Below are 17,973 nucleotides of genomic sequence, written 5' to 3'. Positions count from 1 at the left end.
TGGGACCAATGACCTCATTGTTTAGTCCCCTCCCCCAAATCAACCAACCAACCATCCAGTACAGATTACAAAAATTTTCTTTCATCAATATAGGCACTATTTTAATTAATATCAGTTGCAAAAACAGAAGTGAAGAGAACGTGTTTCTAAACATTATCCTCAACAGTACAGTATTTCTCATTGAAGATGTGACAGAACCTTGTCTTGGCTTCAAATGCAAGAACATTGGCAGTTCGCTGGGAGGTGAAACAGTTCATTGTCAGCCTGCTGCAAAAGAAATTATGAATCAGCATTGGATTACTGTTATTTGTAAAGTACCTGTCACATAGCCATCACCTGAATGGCTGACTTTGTTGACAGAGTTTGAGTATATTTTTGCTACTTTCCTGGGAGAAAGGATTTCAAAGTGCAAAAAGGTAATGGAAATTCTGATACAGACTCAGTTTAACAAAATTAGTAAAAGAATCGTATGCGGGGACAAGGACTTCGATTTAGTCTAGACATCTGAACAGGAAGTTTAAATGCGTTGCTATAATGAAGAAACAAACAAACTGTGGACTGCACTGCATTTGGCATTTGCAGAGTAAACATCTTGTGTTAATATTATTTAAAGATTTTATTTTATTTATTTATTTTCTTTTTTTGTTTAGTATCTGATGTGTAGCATTACTGTGGTGAAAATGCTATTTATGTTAATCTGATACTTTAAATTTGTAAACGTGATACTTTAAATTTGTAAACGTCTCCAACTATGAGGGATGTCCCTGGAATGTTGTACTAAATTTAAGAAGTCTCATTCTGTTTTTAACCATGCTGTACATAATTCTTTTAATGTGACTGATTACTTTAGTTGTTTTAATACATATTAGAGCTAAAAAGTATGACTAATTGGTGTGAGAAATAGCCAGAAACATCATAACTATTACTGTGTAGCACAATGGGGACTGAAGTCTTGCTGTCTCCCCAGTAACATCAGGGGTTGTTGACCAATGGTAGCATACTCATCAGTATGAAGTTCTAATACAGTTTTTTTAAAATAGTAACTTTAAAAAATTTACAATAATATCTTTAAAGATTGGAATATATGTGTCATGATAGGTTGACTAAAAGTTTGACTAGTACAGAACACATATATTGAAATCAGGTTACTGTCATATACAAGACATGTTGCTTTCGTGGTAATTAAAGATAGAATGCTTGCTCCTTGCTATCGGATCCCCTACCTGCACCTGCTTCCTGATGTCACATCCATCAGCTACAGAGGGTTTATTCACTACACATATCTGATGACAACATTTGTAACTACTTATTGCATTTCACATGATCCATCACACAGAAACACATTTTAGTCTCGCATCCCAAATCAACACCTCTTTTACAAAACTACAGAATAAACAAATAATCATCAGCATTAAAATTAAGAAGAAAAACAGTTTTTGCTAACAGCACCCCTCCATCCCCCCCCCCCCCCCCCCCCCCCCACACACACACACACACTTCTACAGTACACATTCACAGATACAAGAAAATAGTATCACTTAATAAAATTAATACATCTGGCAAACAAACAATGGGAAATCCTGGATGGAATTCTGACAATGTTATGAAAAGAATAGTTGTTACCATGTAGTGTAGATGTTGAGTTGCAAATAGGCATAACAAAAAGACTGTCAGAATCTGGCTGTGGCAGCCAGAGACTGTGGTCATGTGTGTGAGTTGCATTTGCGTGAATGTTTATGTGTATGTTGTCTAATTCTGATGAAGGCCTTTTTGGCTGAAAGCTTTGTTTGACAGTCTTTTTGTTGTGTCTATCTGTGACTCAATATATCTGCTGTATGGTGAGTAGCACTATCCTTTTCATAATATTGACAACTGGCAAACACATATAGATATTAAAACAATGTTAATCATAATTCAGTCATATTCTGGTCACACTCAGACACTTCATCATAACTCAGCAAATTGCATCACTTTCGTAAACCTGTAGTTATATGACTTTCTTTAATTCTAGATAAAACTTTGTCTCATTGTAGCAGAATGTGATCTGATTTACTTTCTTGTTGTGTATTTTTTACTGTCTTTTCCTTTTCATTAAGAAATCATATGAAATTTATAAAAAAAAATTATTTTTATAATCAGTGAGCTGCAAGATAACTTCAGTTTCCCAGTGGCTCTATTTTCAAACCACAATCAAATAATTTCTTATAAACCTCCTTCTGTGACCTATTCTTACACAGTAGAATAACATCATGGAAAAACTTGAATTTATTGTCATTCAAATAATTCACATATATCTGCTGACACAGATAGAAAAATTCATACCAGCCCTTCTGATTGCAGTCTCTGCAAATGTAAGTGTGCATATATATCTCACCCATTTCCATTGTGTCATGAGCATCTTGCAGTATCATAATAACTTCAAATAAATCAAGAATTTTCATCATTTCATCAGCGTCAGTAGCATTACCTACTTGATGTTCTGTAACAGCTTTCGTTAATGCAGTTATGTCTGATCCTACCCTCTTTGGTTTCTCAGTTTCAGATTCTTTTCCCTGTGTCACATCTGATTTCATCAAAATAAAGACTTCTCACTCATCAGCATTTTCTACATTATCAAAAAAATCAGCTACACCATTAATAATTACATCACCATGTGCATCACTACAAACTCCATTGGTAATGGCTTCATTAACATTCACCTCATAATTAACAGAAAGAAACTCATCAGCCACACCAACACAAAAATTTGCAGCATTGTCATAAGAAACATATTTTGCTGGTTGTAAGGGTGCAGATGCGCATGGTGGTAAATGCAAATTGGTGATATGCACCCATACTGCTCAACTGAGATTGGGAGATTGTATTTGTTTGTGTTTATACAAATATAGATAAGGCTGAGAATTGGACTGCAGAAGACTAGGTTTAAGTAATAATAGTTATAAGTAAAAGGAAATTAGGTTTTATCCAGAGTGGTGTAGTGATTTGTGTTGGATATATACTGGGGGCGATGGACGGCTGCACATGATGTCGGTGCAGGCATGGGCTCAGAGTCTGCAGAGCAGGGCTGCGTGCCATGGAGCTCCATGTACGGCAAAGTTCCATGATCGTGGGACTCGGTGAATAAGGAAATCTATGTGTAAACACAGAACCGAATTTGACTCAGAACCATAAGGAGGGTCTGTTCTCACTATTAGTTGGTTATATGAAGTTATTGTCAAGCAGAAGTTAAACCAATTTGTAACTGGGATAGTAAACACTGTGAACTTACCAGCACATTTCACTATGTAGTAGTAGCCATTTCACAGAAGTCTAGTGGAAGGCAGAGTGTCTGCGTAATGAGTAAGAAGATCACTTCAAGAAGGAGAGAACCCTCGAACAGTGAAACTATATAACCTACATTTAGTCACATTATCTGGCTGCTGCAAACATCTGCACACTTTACTTTCTTCCAGTGTAGAGTGTTCAGTTTCTAACTTGGAATCTATTCTGTAAATTTCATTCCTAACCTTATCACTGAACTTAATACATTCTCTTGAGTTACAGTCTATCTCCAACAACATCCATGTCTCCCTTACTCAATATATTTTGCAGTGACTGGAAGTTACCATTAATTTCAGCCCCATGATCCTTTCTGTATTTCTTAATTTCACTTAGTTGGCTGTTCATTTTCACCAGAACTTGCAATACTATCATTAGAGAATCCACTTTCATTTTGCTCTTACCAAGTGGGCTTACTCTAATCTCATTGTCTGAAGACTTGCCTTCTCTACATCTACATCTATACTCTGAAACCCACCATGAGGTGCATGGCAGAGGGTACATCCCATTGTACCACTTATTAGTGTTTCTAGCTGTTCCACTCACCTATGGAGTGCAGGACAAATGACTGTTTCGATGCCTCCATGCATACAGTAATTATGCTAATCTTATCCTCACAAACCCTATGCGAGCGATACATAGGGGGCTGTAGTACATTCCTAGAGATATCATTTAAATCTGGTTCTTGAAACTTTTTCAGCAGACTTTCTCGGGATAATTTACGTCTATCTTTGTAAGTATACTTAAAAACAAAGATGATGTGACTTACCATACGAAAGCGCTGGCAGGTCGATAGAAACACAAACAGACACATACATACACACAAAATTCAAGCTTTCGCAACAAACTGTTGCCTCATCAGGAAAAAGGGAAGGAGAGGGAAAGACGAAAGGAAGTGGGTTTTAAGGGAGAGGGTAAGGAGTCATTCCAATCCCGGGAGCGGAAAGACTTACCTTAGGGGGAAAAAAGGACGGGTATACACTCGCACACACACACATATCCATCCACACATATACAGACACAAGCAGACATATTTAAAGTAATAGTAAAATAAGTATACTGGTTGAGTTCCTTCAGCATCTCTAACACTCCCTCACAGATTAAACAAAACTGTGACGGTTCATGCTACCCTTCTCTGTATACATTCAATATCCCCTTTTAGTCCAACCTGGTATGGGTCCCAAACACTTGAGCAATATTCTAGAACCAGTCACATGAGTGATTTGTAAGCTATCTCTTTTGTAGACTGATTGCACTTTCCCAGTATTCTACCAATAAACCAATGTCTACAACCTGCTTTACCCACAACTGAACTTTTGTGATCATTCCATTTCACATTTCTATTGAGTGTTACACCCAGATATTTGTACGAGCTGGCGGATTTCAACAGTGACTCACTGATATTATAGTCATGGGATACTACATTTTTTCATTTTGTGAAGTGCACAATTTTACATTTCTAAACGTTTGGAGCAAGTTGCCAGTCTCTGCTCCACATTGAATTCTTATCAAGATCCAACTGAATATTTATGCAGCTTCTTTCTGATAGTACTTCGTTACAGATAACTGCATCATCTGCAGAGAGCCTTATTTTACTATTAATATTGTCTGCAAGGTCATTAATATACAATATGAACAGCAAGGGTGATGACGTTCCATCCAAGATAACATGCTGTGTTCTCCCTACCAAAAATTCCTAAATCCAGTCACAAATTTCACTTGATACCTCATATAATTGTACTTTTGACAATAAGCGCAGATGTGGCACTGAGTCAAATGCTTTTCGGAAATCTATGAATACTGCTTCTATCTGGTTGCCTTGACTCAAAGTTTTCAGTTTGTTGTGTGAGAATAGTGTGAGTTGGGTTTCACATGGTCGATGTTTTTGAAATCCACAACGGTTGGGTCATTCTGTTCAAGATACCTCTAGTTTATTTGTTAACACAGATACTGTCTGAAGTCTTGTAACCAGTGCAAGTCCTAAAACCACAGTGCTGCACAGGATACTTAATTTTGTGCCATTCATACCTATCTTTCGGAGTCATCCTGTTCCCCACGAGATGTATAGAGCCAGTGTGCTGCTGTGACAATTGCTGGTGCCATGTGGACAGTGCTGCAGCTTGCTAGGTTTCCTACTTCCTGGTGTGGACTGCTTCTGCTTCTTCTTCTATTTCTTCTTCTTCTTCTTCTTCTTCTTCTTCTTCTTCTTCTTCAGCTGCTGCTCAGTGACAACACATGGTTATTCTGGCAGTTTATCCTCATGAAATCTGCCATGGCTTCTGATGTTCCAGTACAGTTTTTAAAGTAATAACTGTTAAATATTTGAATATTTGTGACAGGTTGAATATAAGTGTGACTTGGACAGAACTCATTTATTGAACTCATAGACTTTGACTGTGTGCAAGGGTTACTGAAATGATTCATCCAGTTTGAGAAATGTGTGTGTGTTCAGATTGGGAGTGTTGCTGCTCTCAATTTTTGAACTGCTGCATCTGGAATAAATCTTCAGATAAAGTGCGTAGATTAAGTCCCATAGTGCTCAGAGCCATTTTGAACCATAAAGTGTGTAGATCATATTAATGTGGACTTCTTCTCCATAGCAGCTGTGTGCTGGAAACTGGAACCTTTGATAATTTTTTTAATAATAGAAAGCAACTGTACATATATGATTAGTGGTCATACATTAAATATAACCTCACATGAACTCTATCTCACAGTGAGTAATGACAGTTCTGTACCAATTAATTGGTAACTATGCATAATATGTTTCCCATGACCTCAGCACCTTTGTCACAGCTTGCACTTTTATTCGATGACATCCCTCTTTTACAGGCTTGGCCACTGCAGCACTGAATAACTGCCAAGCCAGCAGATACCACAATGCGTAGCAAAGCTGCCCCACCTTGAAGAGGCATGGAGCCCATCCATACCAGTTCACCTGTGTGAACAGTACCAAAAATTCCAAACAATTTGCAATGCTAAACTCATTAACTAATGAAAATACTTTCACTGTTGTGATTATCATCTGTCGGTTATGTAGGCATTGGGTAACAAAGCACTTCACCAAAGTGATATGTTACACCACACCACCAACAACAGAATGCACGCTCCTTGCTCTCAGAGCTCTTAGATGACCTGTGAAGCATATATACTTAACTAGACCTGCAGTCAGCAAGTGAGTACAGATATGAGAAATGGCACTCTCTCCCACCTGAGAACATCTGTAGCAATACATCATAGCCATTGAGATGAATCTGACTGCATCTTGCTGTGCCACATACCAGCTGTGAATCTTAAATTTGAATAGCAAATTTTAATAATTACATAAATGAAGCAGAACATTGAAGCTTTCAAACCACAAAAATCATACATAAAAATAAATATTGTTTCAACCCAGAATCTATACATCTGGGCGTGATAGCTGTATAACCTAAGCATGTCATATGCTATAGATTTTTCTTAGAGCCTTTCAAAAATTGACAGTTATTTTTGAACTAGTTACATTTTTTTACAAAAATCATTGTTATTTAAATACAATTTAATTTCCCATCAGCACATTAATACACTGCTGAGTTCAAAGTATTAAGTTTAAATTGATTTTCCCTCATCAGGTTTCAATGAAGTTTTATTCCTTATTAACTCAAGTACTGATACCCCTAGTCTCTGATCTCCAGTCCAGATAATGACAGCTGTAGGAGACCAAGAAGTGTAAGTGTAAGGTCCTAAAGAATTCCCCCTACAGGCAAGAGTATTAAAATCATAGTAGTTAACTGCCGAAGCATTCGCATCAGAGTGCCAGAGTTTAAAGCACTCCAGAAAATCAGTGAAGCTCACATAACACTAGATAGAGAAAGCTGGTTGAAACCTAAAATTGACAGTATTGAGATTTTTGGGGAAAATTTAAGTAATATATCGAAAGAATAGGCAAATGGGAAATGGAGGTCGCAGTTGACAAGAAACTCAAATCCACCAAGGTAGAAATTAAAGCTGCATGTGAGATTGTCTGGGCAAGACTCAGAATCAGAGGTGGGCATAAGATGATAATTGGATCGTTATGTTGCCCAACAGACTCGTCTCGTCATGTAACCAAAAACTTTAGATAAAACCTCAGTTCACTTGTATGTAAGTTCCCTAATCTTATTGTAATCATTGGTGGAGACTTTAATCACCCAACAATTAATTGGGAGAAGTACAGTTTTGTTTGTGGTGGGCCTGATAAGACATCCTGTGAAACATTACTTAATGCCTTCTCTGAAAACTACACAGATCGTTAGGAGCCCCACTAATGATCAAAATATATTGGATCTAATGGCAAAAAACAGACCTGACCTCTTTGAGGACATCCATATTGAAACTGGTATTAGTGACTGTGGCACTGTTGTGGCAACAATGATTGCCAAAGTACAAAGTACAACAAAACCTAGCAAAAATATATATGTTCAGTAAACTAGATAGAAGATCAGTAGTGTTATATCTTAAAGAGGAACTTGAAAACTTTCAGCACAGGGCAAGAGCATGTAGGGTACTATGGCTCAAGTTTAAAAGAGTAGTTTACCATGCACTGGATAGATATGTAACCAGCAGAACAGTTCATAATGGGGCGGAACCTCCATGGTATACAGTCACTGCAAAGAAACTTCTAAAGAAACAGAGATTACTGCATAATGGGTACAAAACAATGCATAGGGCTATAGATAGAGAGATGCTGAATGAAACACATTTGGTTGTCAAGAGAGCAATGCGAGATGCTTTCAAAGACTACCATAGCAGAATATTTTTAAGTGATCTTCCACAGAACCCTAAGAAATTCTGGTCATATGTAAAGGCTGATAGTGGCACCAAAGCTAGTGTCCAGTCCCTAGCGAATGAGACAGGAACTGAAATTGAGGGTGGCAAAGCAAAAACTGAAATGTTTAACTCCATTTTCAAATGTTCCTTTACAAAAGGAAATAAGGAGAATTAATACAATTTAATCCTCGTCCCACTGAAAAGATGTGTGAAGCAAGTGTTAGTGTCAGTAGTCTTGAGAAAAAGCTGAAATCGTTGAAACTGAACAAAGTTTCAGGACCCGACGGAATTCCTACCAGATTCTATATTGAGTTTGTGGCTGAGCTAGCCCCTCTTCTAACGATAATCTGATGTAGATCACTCAAACAGAAAACGCTGCCCAGTAGTTGGAAGGAAGCACAGGTCACCCTCATCTAAAGAAGAGTGGTAGAATTGATCCACAAAACTAGCATGCAGCATGCTTGACATTGATTTGTTCTATACTGTTATAACATATTCTGAGCTCAAACATAATAATATATCTGAAACAGAATGACCTCCTCTATGCCAAATATTATGGATTCTGAAAACATCAATGATCTGAAACCCAGCATTCACTTTTCTCACATGACATACTACTAAAAGCTCTGGACCAAAGCAGTTAGGTACATGCAGTATTTCTTGATTTCTGAAAAGCATTTGACTCAGTGTCACATTTGTGCTTATTGTCTAAAGTACAATCCTATGGGGTATCAGGTGCAATTTGTGAATGTGTTGAGGACTTTATGATATGGAGGACACAGCATCGTAACTTGGATGGAGTATCATCATCAGATGTAGAAGTGACTACAGGTGTGCCCCAGGGAGATGTGTTGGGACCCTTGCTTTTCATATGAACGTCCTTGTGGACAATGTTAATAGTAACTTCAGACTTTTTACAGATGATACTGTTATCTGTAATGAGGTCCTGTCTGGAAGAAGGTGCATAAGTATTCAGTTAGATATTGATAAGATTTCAAAGTGGTGCAAAAACTGGCAACTTGCTGTAAATATTCAGAAATATAAAATTGTGCACTTCACAAAACAGAAAAACATAGTATCCTATAACAACAATATCAGTGTGCCACAACTGGAATAGGCCAACTCATACAAATAGCTGGATGTAACACCCTGTAAGATTATGAAATGGAATGATCACACATGCATCTGTAATGCAAATGGTGGAAATACTGGGGAAAGGCAATCAGTCTACAAAGAAGATTGCTTACAGATCAATTGTGGGACCCATTCTAGGATACTGCTCAAGTGTGTGGGGTCCATACCATATGGGACTGATATGGGATATTGAATGTGTACAGTGGAGGGCAACCTTAGTGATCACAGGTTTGTCTGACCTGAGGGAGAGTGTCATAGAGATGCTGAAGAAACTGAACTGGCAAACTCTTGAAGATAGATGTAAAGTATCCTGAGAAAGCCTACCCACAAAGTTTCAAGAACCATCTTTAAATGATGACTGTAATAATATACTACAAATCTGTACATATTGCTCATGTAGGAATCATGAATACAAGATTAGATTAATTACAGCATGCCCTGATGCATTCTCATCCTCCTCCTCCTCCTCCTCCTTCTTCTTCTTCTTCTTCTTCTTCTTCTTCTTCTTCTTCTTCGCACGTTCCATGTGTGAATAGAATGGGAAGAAACTTAATAACTGGTACAATCACTTGAGCCCTCTGCCATGCACTCCACAGTTGTTTAAAGATTATAGATGTAGATATAATGGGTGTCCAAACACTGTTTACTTTATGACTTTAAGTCCTACTTGTTAAGAGACACTTCTATCATGTCTTTTTGAACTCTAAACACATTATTTACTGTTTGGCATCTAAAATATTCCTTGGCTTTTACACTGTAGCCAGTTTCTATCTTCATTATATTTTTTGTGGCACATTTAGTTTGTAAGGCACCCATAACATGTTATCTTGTGTTTCGTTGACAATCAAAGCACTTGTTTTTGTATATATTTGTCTTGCAAAGACAATACCTTCTAAGTCTACAATTTATTACTATCTAACCTGCAAAGTAAAAGTTACTGTATATTCTTTTTCTGAAACTTCTGTTGTAGTTTCTGAAATTTACAAATTACAACTACCTTTTTCCTCTCTCTAAAGAGATTTGAATGAATGGAGAATTTAATGTGCTAGTGCTCCCAAATGGCATGTTAAATCGGAATTATTACTCTCAAAGTGAGAATACAAATAACTTCTGCAAAAATTAGGTTGCTAGTGCAACCATTTTTTAGTCTTACTTAAATAGCTTATGAAGTCCACTTTACACTTTTTTATGCAATTTTACACAAAAATTAAATCGCATAAAATCATAGATTTACTTAAATGAAACACAACATTATTAGCAAAGGTTACCTGTTCATTTCAGTATCTTTATGTACATTCACATACATGGTGGACAAGCAATATTGCCCCTCAAACATCTTCCCATTTATAAGTTTCCAGCTAGGAGAGAACTGTATTATACATAAAAAACATAAACATTATTTACAAAATTTCTCACTATGTTCTAGCTCTTCTTCATTTTCACTCATGCAGATCATGTTAATAAAGTAAAAACTTACGTTATCTATCTTACTTTCTCCCAGAATTCCTTAAGTCAACATCTTATAATCAGCATGTAATATTCTCCCATTGTCACATTCTTCCTGCACCACTATGCGCTTTACAACAACACTGGTTACTCTTTTAACAGATTCTTCAACATATATTCTCAAAAACATCACAGTATATGTCTCAAAATACCACATTCTGTTTTCTGCATACTCTTTACTCATTTGTTTAGGTGTCAAGAACCACTACATATTACCTATAAACCATTACAAATCTCATTGCCAGGTTTCTTTTGCATATTTATTTCCGCCCTGATAACTTTTCTCTCGAAACATATCCGTTACTCTTTTGACAAAATCCACATCTGGTTATAAATTATGCTCTGTTGCTCATTTCCCATCAACATATCCCCCAACAGTGAAGGATATTAAAGATGACAGGTGCAGTTCAGAATGATAGAAGAAGAAGACTGACAACATGAACAGAAAGTGTAGTATTTATAATAACTTGAGCATCTGGAGAGTGTCAGTCACCTGACATTGTAAAGGATGCATGTCTCCTGAGACCCTTACCCCAGCTTCTATTCCTGGTGCATATACTTCTTCCGTCTAGTTTATTCAGCATCCACAAATATTTGCTTTTTCCTGCAATATCTTACTAGTATGCCATCCCTTTCCTCCTGTGTTAGTTTCTTCCCACCCAAAAATGGTATAGTCACTTTCTTTCCATCTATCTTCAAAATTACAAAATTGTGTTGAAATCCAATATTCCTTTATATTTATTAAAGAAATTTACACGTACTTGCATGTTAAGAGTTAAACTTTGAATTATCAGAAAATTGTGGTACAGCTGACATTTATTTTGATTGGTAAAATTACTTAATAATTCACGGTCCTTTTTTTTTCACTTTCCATCAGGCGACCATTATTTGCACTCCAGATACAGGCATAATGACCATAGATTTCTTTTCGGGGAAAGCATTTACGTATTTTTGTGTTACCACACTCCGATCACTGCTATTATACAGTAAGGAAAGTGTTTCCTCACTTTGCACTAACACACATGGGCTATTCATAAAGTATCTGACATTTATGTATAAAACCTATCTTTATTTAGATACAGTTGTTTGACACTAATCACCTTCAAAGTATTCCCCTTCAATTTCTACACACCTCTCCCAACACTGCTGCTACTGCTGGAAGCATATCTGGAAAGCTTCTTTTGGTATGGTGTGCAGCTGCTGTAGTGAATTCTGCATAATGTCTTCATCTATTCTGAAGTCTGGTTCCTTTCACAGTTTTTTACAGTCGAGGGAAAAGCCATAAATCATTTGGTGCTAGTTCAGTGGGATAGGAAGGCTGTAAAACCACAGCTGTGTTGTGTTTGGTCAAAAAACTCTGAATTAATAGAGAGCAGTGAGTGGGTGCATTATCGATGTGAAGGTGCTAAGTGCCTGCTGCCCATAAGTGCAACCATTTGTGTCTCACTGCTTCATGAAGGCAACACAGAACGTTTGGCAGTACTTATTGATATTAGTACATTCTGCAGCATGCTCTTGATGGACCATGTCATTGCAGTAAAAAAAGATGGACATTACTTTAACATTGCTGTGGATCTGACTCGCGTTTTTGGGACTTGGGGATGATGGATGCTTCCATTGCAATGACTGGAACTTTGTTTCTGGGTCATACCCATAATTCCAGGACTCATCACCAGTGATGACTGTGTTGAGAAAGTTGGGATTACTTTTCACAGTATCTGGCACGTCCTGTATAACCTCTGAATGAAATTGCTTCGCCTCCATTGTTAGCAGCTTTGGCACAGGTTTTGATGAGAACCTACAGAGGTCCAAATGTCCCATGAACATGGAATGAATGGATCCAATACTAATTTTATCCTCATCTGCAAGCTCTCTGATCTTGATTCATCTATCTTGCATCACTAGGGTCCTTATGTGATCTATAAAAACCTCATTAGTGGATGCTGAGGACCTGTCTGAATGTGCTTCACTCTTCACTGATGAGCAGCCATCTTTGAGGTGGTTGTACCACTCCTTTATCTGGTGGTACCCCTTGCTTCATCCCCAAACAGGTGTTGGATGTTGAGGATTGTTTCAACTTGAGAATCAATCAGCTTAAAACAAAATTTGATGCAATAACATCATTCCACTTTTTCTGTAATTTTGTCCACAGCACAAAATCCAGTGGCTACTATTTACAAGTGTTCACTTGTCAACAGTTAGCCAGCGACTGGTTTCTGCAATCATGTAAAAAATTAGGGATGTGAACATAGAGAATGTGTATGCCCCGATACCATTGTTAGTTTCATTAATAAAAATAAGGTCAGACACTTGTTGAACAGCCCTAATATTTATTATAGTTTGTCCTACCTTTTCATCTTCACCTTTCACTCAAACAGAATTTTCCATCTATCAAATTGTTCTCCATCCGTGGATTTAACACACATATTTGTAAGATTGTTTCCATTCTGTTTTGTACAAAACTTAGTCATTATGTCCTACAAGGACAAATCAAAATAAATCTGACATCTCTCTTTCATTCTGAATCTCCAGAACTTCTTCCTCACTTTTCATTTTACACCATCGTCTTCACTATCTCCATATAGCAACTGACACTCAGCACCTTTATCCTCTTTCACATAATGTTTATGTATAAATAACCCACCTTCTACCTCCTTCAATACGACTTCTAAATTCTTTTTCTCTAAGTTCTGCAATCCTCCACTTCGTCTGCTTTTCCTGCCTTCGTAATCAGATTCTTCCTCTGTTTCATTGTGCGTATACTATCTTCCTCATTACTTTGTTCATTTACCCCTTCTACTGATGGTAGTGTATTAAGATGTATATTTAATTCTCTCATATTAGAATTGCCCCACCCCGTGTCACCTTTCCATTTCATGTATATGTTTTTCCTTATTTATATCATTCCCTCCTTTGTTTTTAGATTTCATTTCTTCATTGTTCCTACATTCAGAAAGCAGATACAAACTTCTCCTCCCATTCTGAAGATGCTAGCAACCTACAAAGGGTACTTATTTACCTGTATTCTGTGAGCCTGTACTGTTTTCAACTCTAATCGTCTCATGGTGCATAGAATGTAGATCCACATTGTCACATAATGGTGAGAGCAATTCACAGCTATAGTTCCTTGACATCTGCCATTTTGCCCAGGTGGTGAAACATTGCACTAACTTCTTGCCATCCCCCCCCCCCCCCCCCTCCCTTTTTCCATTGTTATTAATTCAATATACTCTCATCCTGTTGCCATTGATGTTTTGCCTGTTTCCTACAGTTCTGCACCTACTAGAATGACAATTTGCCCATTACTCTTCCTGTACCAGTTTTTGTGCTCCTTGTAAATAATTAATAAACTTTCTCACATCATCTCTGGAAGCTGCAATAATTTTCTGTCTCAAATTAAATGGTAATTTCCTGTCTAAACCTCTTACAATTTGCCCTGACTCCAATTTAATAATTAAATAAGACAGATTTGTTACCTACTTCAAAGCAAATTTCTTTACATTTTTCCCTCTGAGGATTCAATTGGGCTCCAACACAGAAACTGTTCTGCAACTCCATTTACTTTTCATTACCCCAGTAAATTCATTGAAAAATGCACCCTTAAACTCTTCCAAAGTTTCACACTGTTCAATAACAGTAATTCTTCAAGTTCTTGGTCCCAAAAATTATAAAGTACTAAAACCCACCTTTTGTCAGTAAGTCCATAATCTAGGCAAAAGGTTTTCAAAATCATTCCAAAAACTCATTTGTATGAACATTACCAGCGTGGCCAAATGTCAAAAATAGTCTGTTTATTAATATAAGCCACTTCAGATGACTCAGTTACAAATTTACATTCAATATCGTTAGTACCTATTCCAATATTCTTCTTTGCATTAGATAGCTTGCTATCATGTACATGCAAACTGCTGTGTACAGTATTCACTTGACAAGTCAGCTGCATTAGTTTCAACAACATCCTCATGAACCAACCATTTTTTTTTTTCAAAATATTCACATTTGTTTCTTTCAGCAGCTATTTTACAATGAAGAATATCATGCTTATTTTTACATAGTAACTCAGCAGCAGTAACTTTCTGCTCCACTTCATGTACATCACCACTTAATATCACTCCTTTCAGTTTCCTTTAATGAGCTACCTATTTAATACCTTCTTTTAATCCACTTTTTACATCTTCTGAGGACATTTTACTTTGTATCAACTTGAGAAACTGTTTCCTCAGTTTGATTGCCAAACAGCTGCAAACCTTTTTCCCAAATTTCCTTTAAATCAGAAGCTTCATGTTCTAACTTTTTGCTAACTTCACGTTCGAAGCTTTAGCGTTCATTAGCCCAACAACTTATGTCATCAGATTGTTGGTCAGTTTCCTGATTGATGTTACTAGATCATTGATCAATTTTATTGATGAGATTGTTAGCCAAATTACTTATGTTGTCATACTGTTGTCTCATTGTGATAATTAGTTTTGCAGACATTTCCTTAATGCTTTCCGGGTCATTTTCCTCATGTACCACTTCCTGTTTTGTTTTTCTTTTTCAGGGAACAGTGGCAACTAAACATTAGCCTCCATTGTTTCTTTGTTATTTACTTCACTCTAATTTATGGATGCTAAATTAAAACAATTAAAATCATTAGATCACTGGTTTGTCAAGAGTAAAACTGTGCCCCATAATTTCACCTACTAATGAGTTTCTATTCCAACTTCAATCCTTCAACTGGAAATCATTGATTAACATTTGCAACTGAAACACCATTACTTCCTGTACATACACCATGTCATAGTTCTGAACTGCTACTTTAATGTACCACATCATTGACCCTTTACCATCGCTGAATTACTGACAATTTTTTAACACCGGCAAGCACCAAACAAAATAAACTGAACGTATCTTTCATTGTTTGTGGCAGATCGGTCATGTTGAAGTGCATGCCTGTAGGGGGTACTGAGCAGTATCAGGATGCAGGCCACTGTTTGCTGCAGAAGCTGTCCTCCAGTCTCCGTTCAATTAGCTAGCTGCTCAGCTGATAAATCTGCTGCGCCTGCTGTGTTCTGGTGTGCACTTCTGCTGTCATGTGATTGATGTCTGCTGGCAGCATTAGCTTGTAGCGAAAGTATTTCACCACACAAATCTTCATTTCTATTTTACTTGCTCACTATGCTTCACTGTCTCTCATCACAGTCACTTTATTCCTATTGTTCTTAACAACATCAACCTTTTTCAATTCAGGATGTGAATTGATTTCACTTGCCACCACAAGATGCAATAGCAATGATGCTGCAGGTTTTGTCTGATGGAATTTACTGACATACCTCTGTGATTGTTGTCAGAACCAAGACCTGCCCTGAATTGATGTATAATGTACTGTAACCTGGAAGAGCTGTTTAAAAGTCAGGCTGCACTATATGTGTCAGCAAAGTGCATAACACATTCTATTTCCTAGATTCCATACGTTGAATGTCCTGGCTATTTCTTTAGAAAATACACAGCTAATCTCCTTTACCATCCTTGATCGATCTGAACTTGTGTTCTGCCTCTAACAAACTCATCATCAATAGGGCATTAAATGTAAATTTTTCTGTCCTTTTCTTAAATTGTAACAATATTGTGAAAAGGAAAGTTGCTACACATCATATAGCATAGATGTGAATCGCAGATAGGCACAATTGTTGTGTCACAGTATAAGCTTTCAGCCATCAAGGCCTTTGTCAAAAATAGAAAACAGACACACACACACACACACACACACACACACACACACACACACACACACACACACACACACACAAATGCAACTCATACATGTGATTGCAGCCTCTGGCAGCTGAAGCCACACTGCGAGCAACAGCAGCAGTGCATGATGAGAGTGGCAATTGGGTGGGGTTAAGGAGGAGGCTGGGGTGGGGAGGGGGAGGAATAGAAGGGTAGGGACAGGACCAGGGAAGTGCTGCTTGGGAGTGCACAAAGACAAGGTGGAAAGAGGGTAGGGCAGCTAGGTACAGTCGGGAGGTTAGAAGGGTGGTGGGGGAAAGCTGGGGGGGGGGGGGGGGGGGGGATTGCGGAAAAGGAGAGAAGTAAAAAGACTGGCTCCATTAGTGGAATGAGGGTTGTGTGGTGCTGGAATGGGAACAGGGAAGGGACTGGATGGTTGAGAGAAATGACTAATGAAGATTGATGCCAGGAGGGTTATGGGAACATAGGATATATTGGAGGGAGAATTCTCTCTTGCACTGTTCAGAAAAGCTGGTGTCGGTGGGAAGGATCCATATGGTACAGGCTGTGAAGCAGTCATTGAAATGAAGGACGTCGTGTTAGGCAGCGTGCTCAGCTACAGGGTGGTCCACTTGTTTCTTGGCCACAGTTTGCCGGTGGCCATTCATGTGGACAGACAGCTTGTTGGTTGGTTGTCATGCCCACGACATGCGCTCCCCAGGAAGCAGCACTTCACCATCCCCCACCCCTACCACGCACTCCCTCTCCCTCCCTGCCCCAGTCTCCTCCTTACCCCCACTCAGTTGCCACTCCCATCATGAACTGCTGCTGTTGCTCAGAGTGTGGCTTCAGCTATCAGAGGCTGCAGTCATGTGTGTGTGAGTTGCATTTGCATGTGTGTGTGTGTGTGTGTGTGTGTGTGTGTGTGTGTGTGTGTGTGTGTGTTTGTGTGTGTGTGTGTGTGTGTATGTGTGTGTGTGTCTTTCGTCTATTTTCAACAAAGGCCTTCATGGCCGGAAGCTTATATTGTGACAGTCTTCTTGTTGTGCCTATCTGCAAATCAGCATCTCCACTATATGGTGAGTAGCAATTTTCCTTTTCATAATATTGTTAAATTCCATCCTGGATTTTCCATTGGTTTATTAAACTATTATTTCCAGCTGCCAAGGCCACAGTAATGTTATGTTGTCAGCTGTTGAAATCACTGCATAAAATTGTTTATGGAAAATAATGTGTTTCTCTTTATTGTCTTCTTTACCTTACAGATGCAGGGATCCAGCCTGAAGATATTTTGAAAGATCTGTGGATTTTTCGACACAGTATAACTGCAATAAAAAATCGACTGAGCCAAGCAAAAACAGCAGAAGTTCCAAAAATCAAACCATGGATGGCACGTTGTGTGCCCCAGACATTTCAAGTGTAACTATTTTTAATTTTTATAGATTCTGGCCATTAGCTATAGCAACAATCTTCTTTATTATTGTAAACTGTGTTATGTGTATAAAGCACTATTAC

At 37.9% G+C, this 17,973-nt stretch overlaps 1 protein-coding gene across 1 annotated transcript in view; it reads left to right on the top strand.

The window, feature by feature from the left end:
- Positions 1-17,973, top strand: part of LOC126480932 (transcription termination factor, mitochondrial) — a 60,796-nt gene that overhangs the window by 29,001 nt on the left and 13,822 nt on the right. The window contains exon 4 of the mRNA XM_050104345.1: positions 17,724-17,877. Within this exon, the coding sequence (XP_049960302.1) occupies positions 17,724-17,877 (154 nt within the window). The remainder of the gene's footprint in view (positions 1-17,723; positions 17,878-17,973) is intronic.

This window comes from Schistocerca serialis, chromosome 5 (genome assembly GCF_023864345.2).
Source record: "Schistocerca serialis cubense isolate TAMUIC-IGC-003099 chromosome 5, iqSchSeri2.2, whole genome shotgun sequence".
Lineage (NCBI taxonomy): Eukaryota > Metazoa > Arthropoda > Insecta > Orthoptera > Acrididae > Schistocerca > Schistocerca serialis.
Note: the sequence above shows the minus strand (reverse complement) of the source record. Positions and strands in the feature narration are given on the sequence as shown.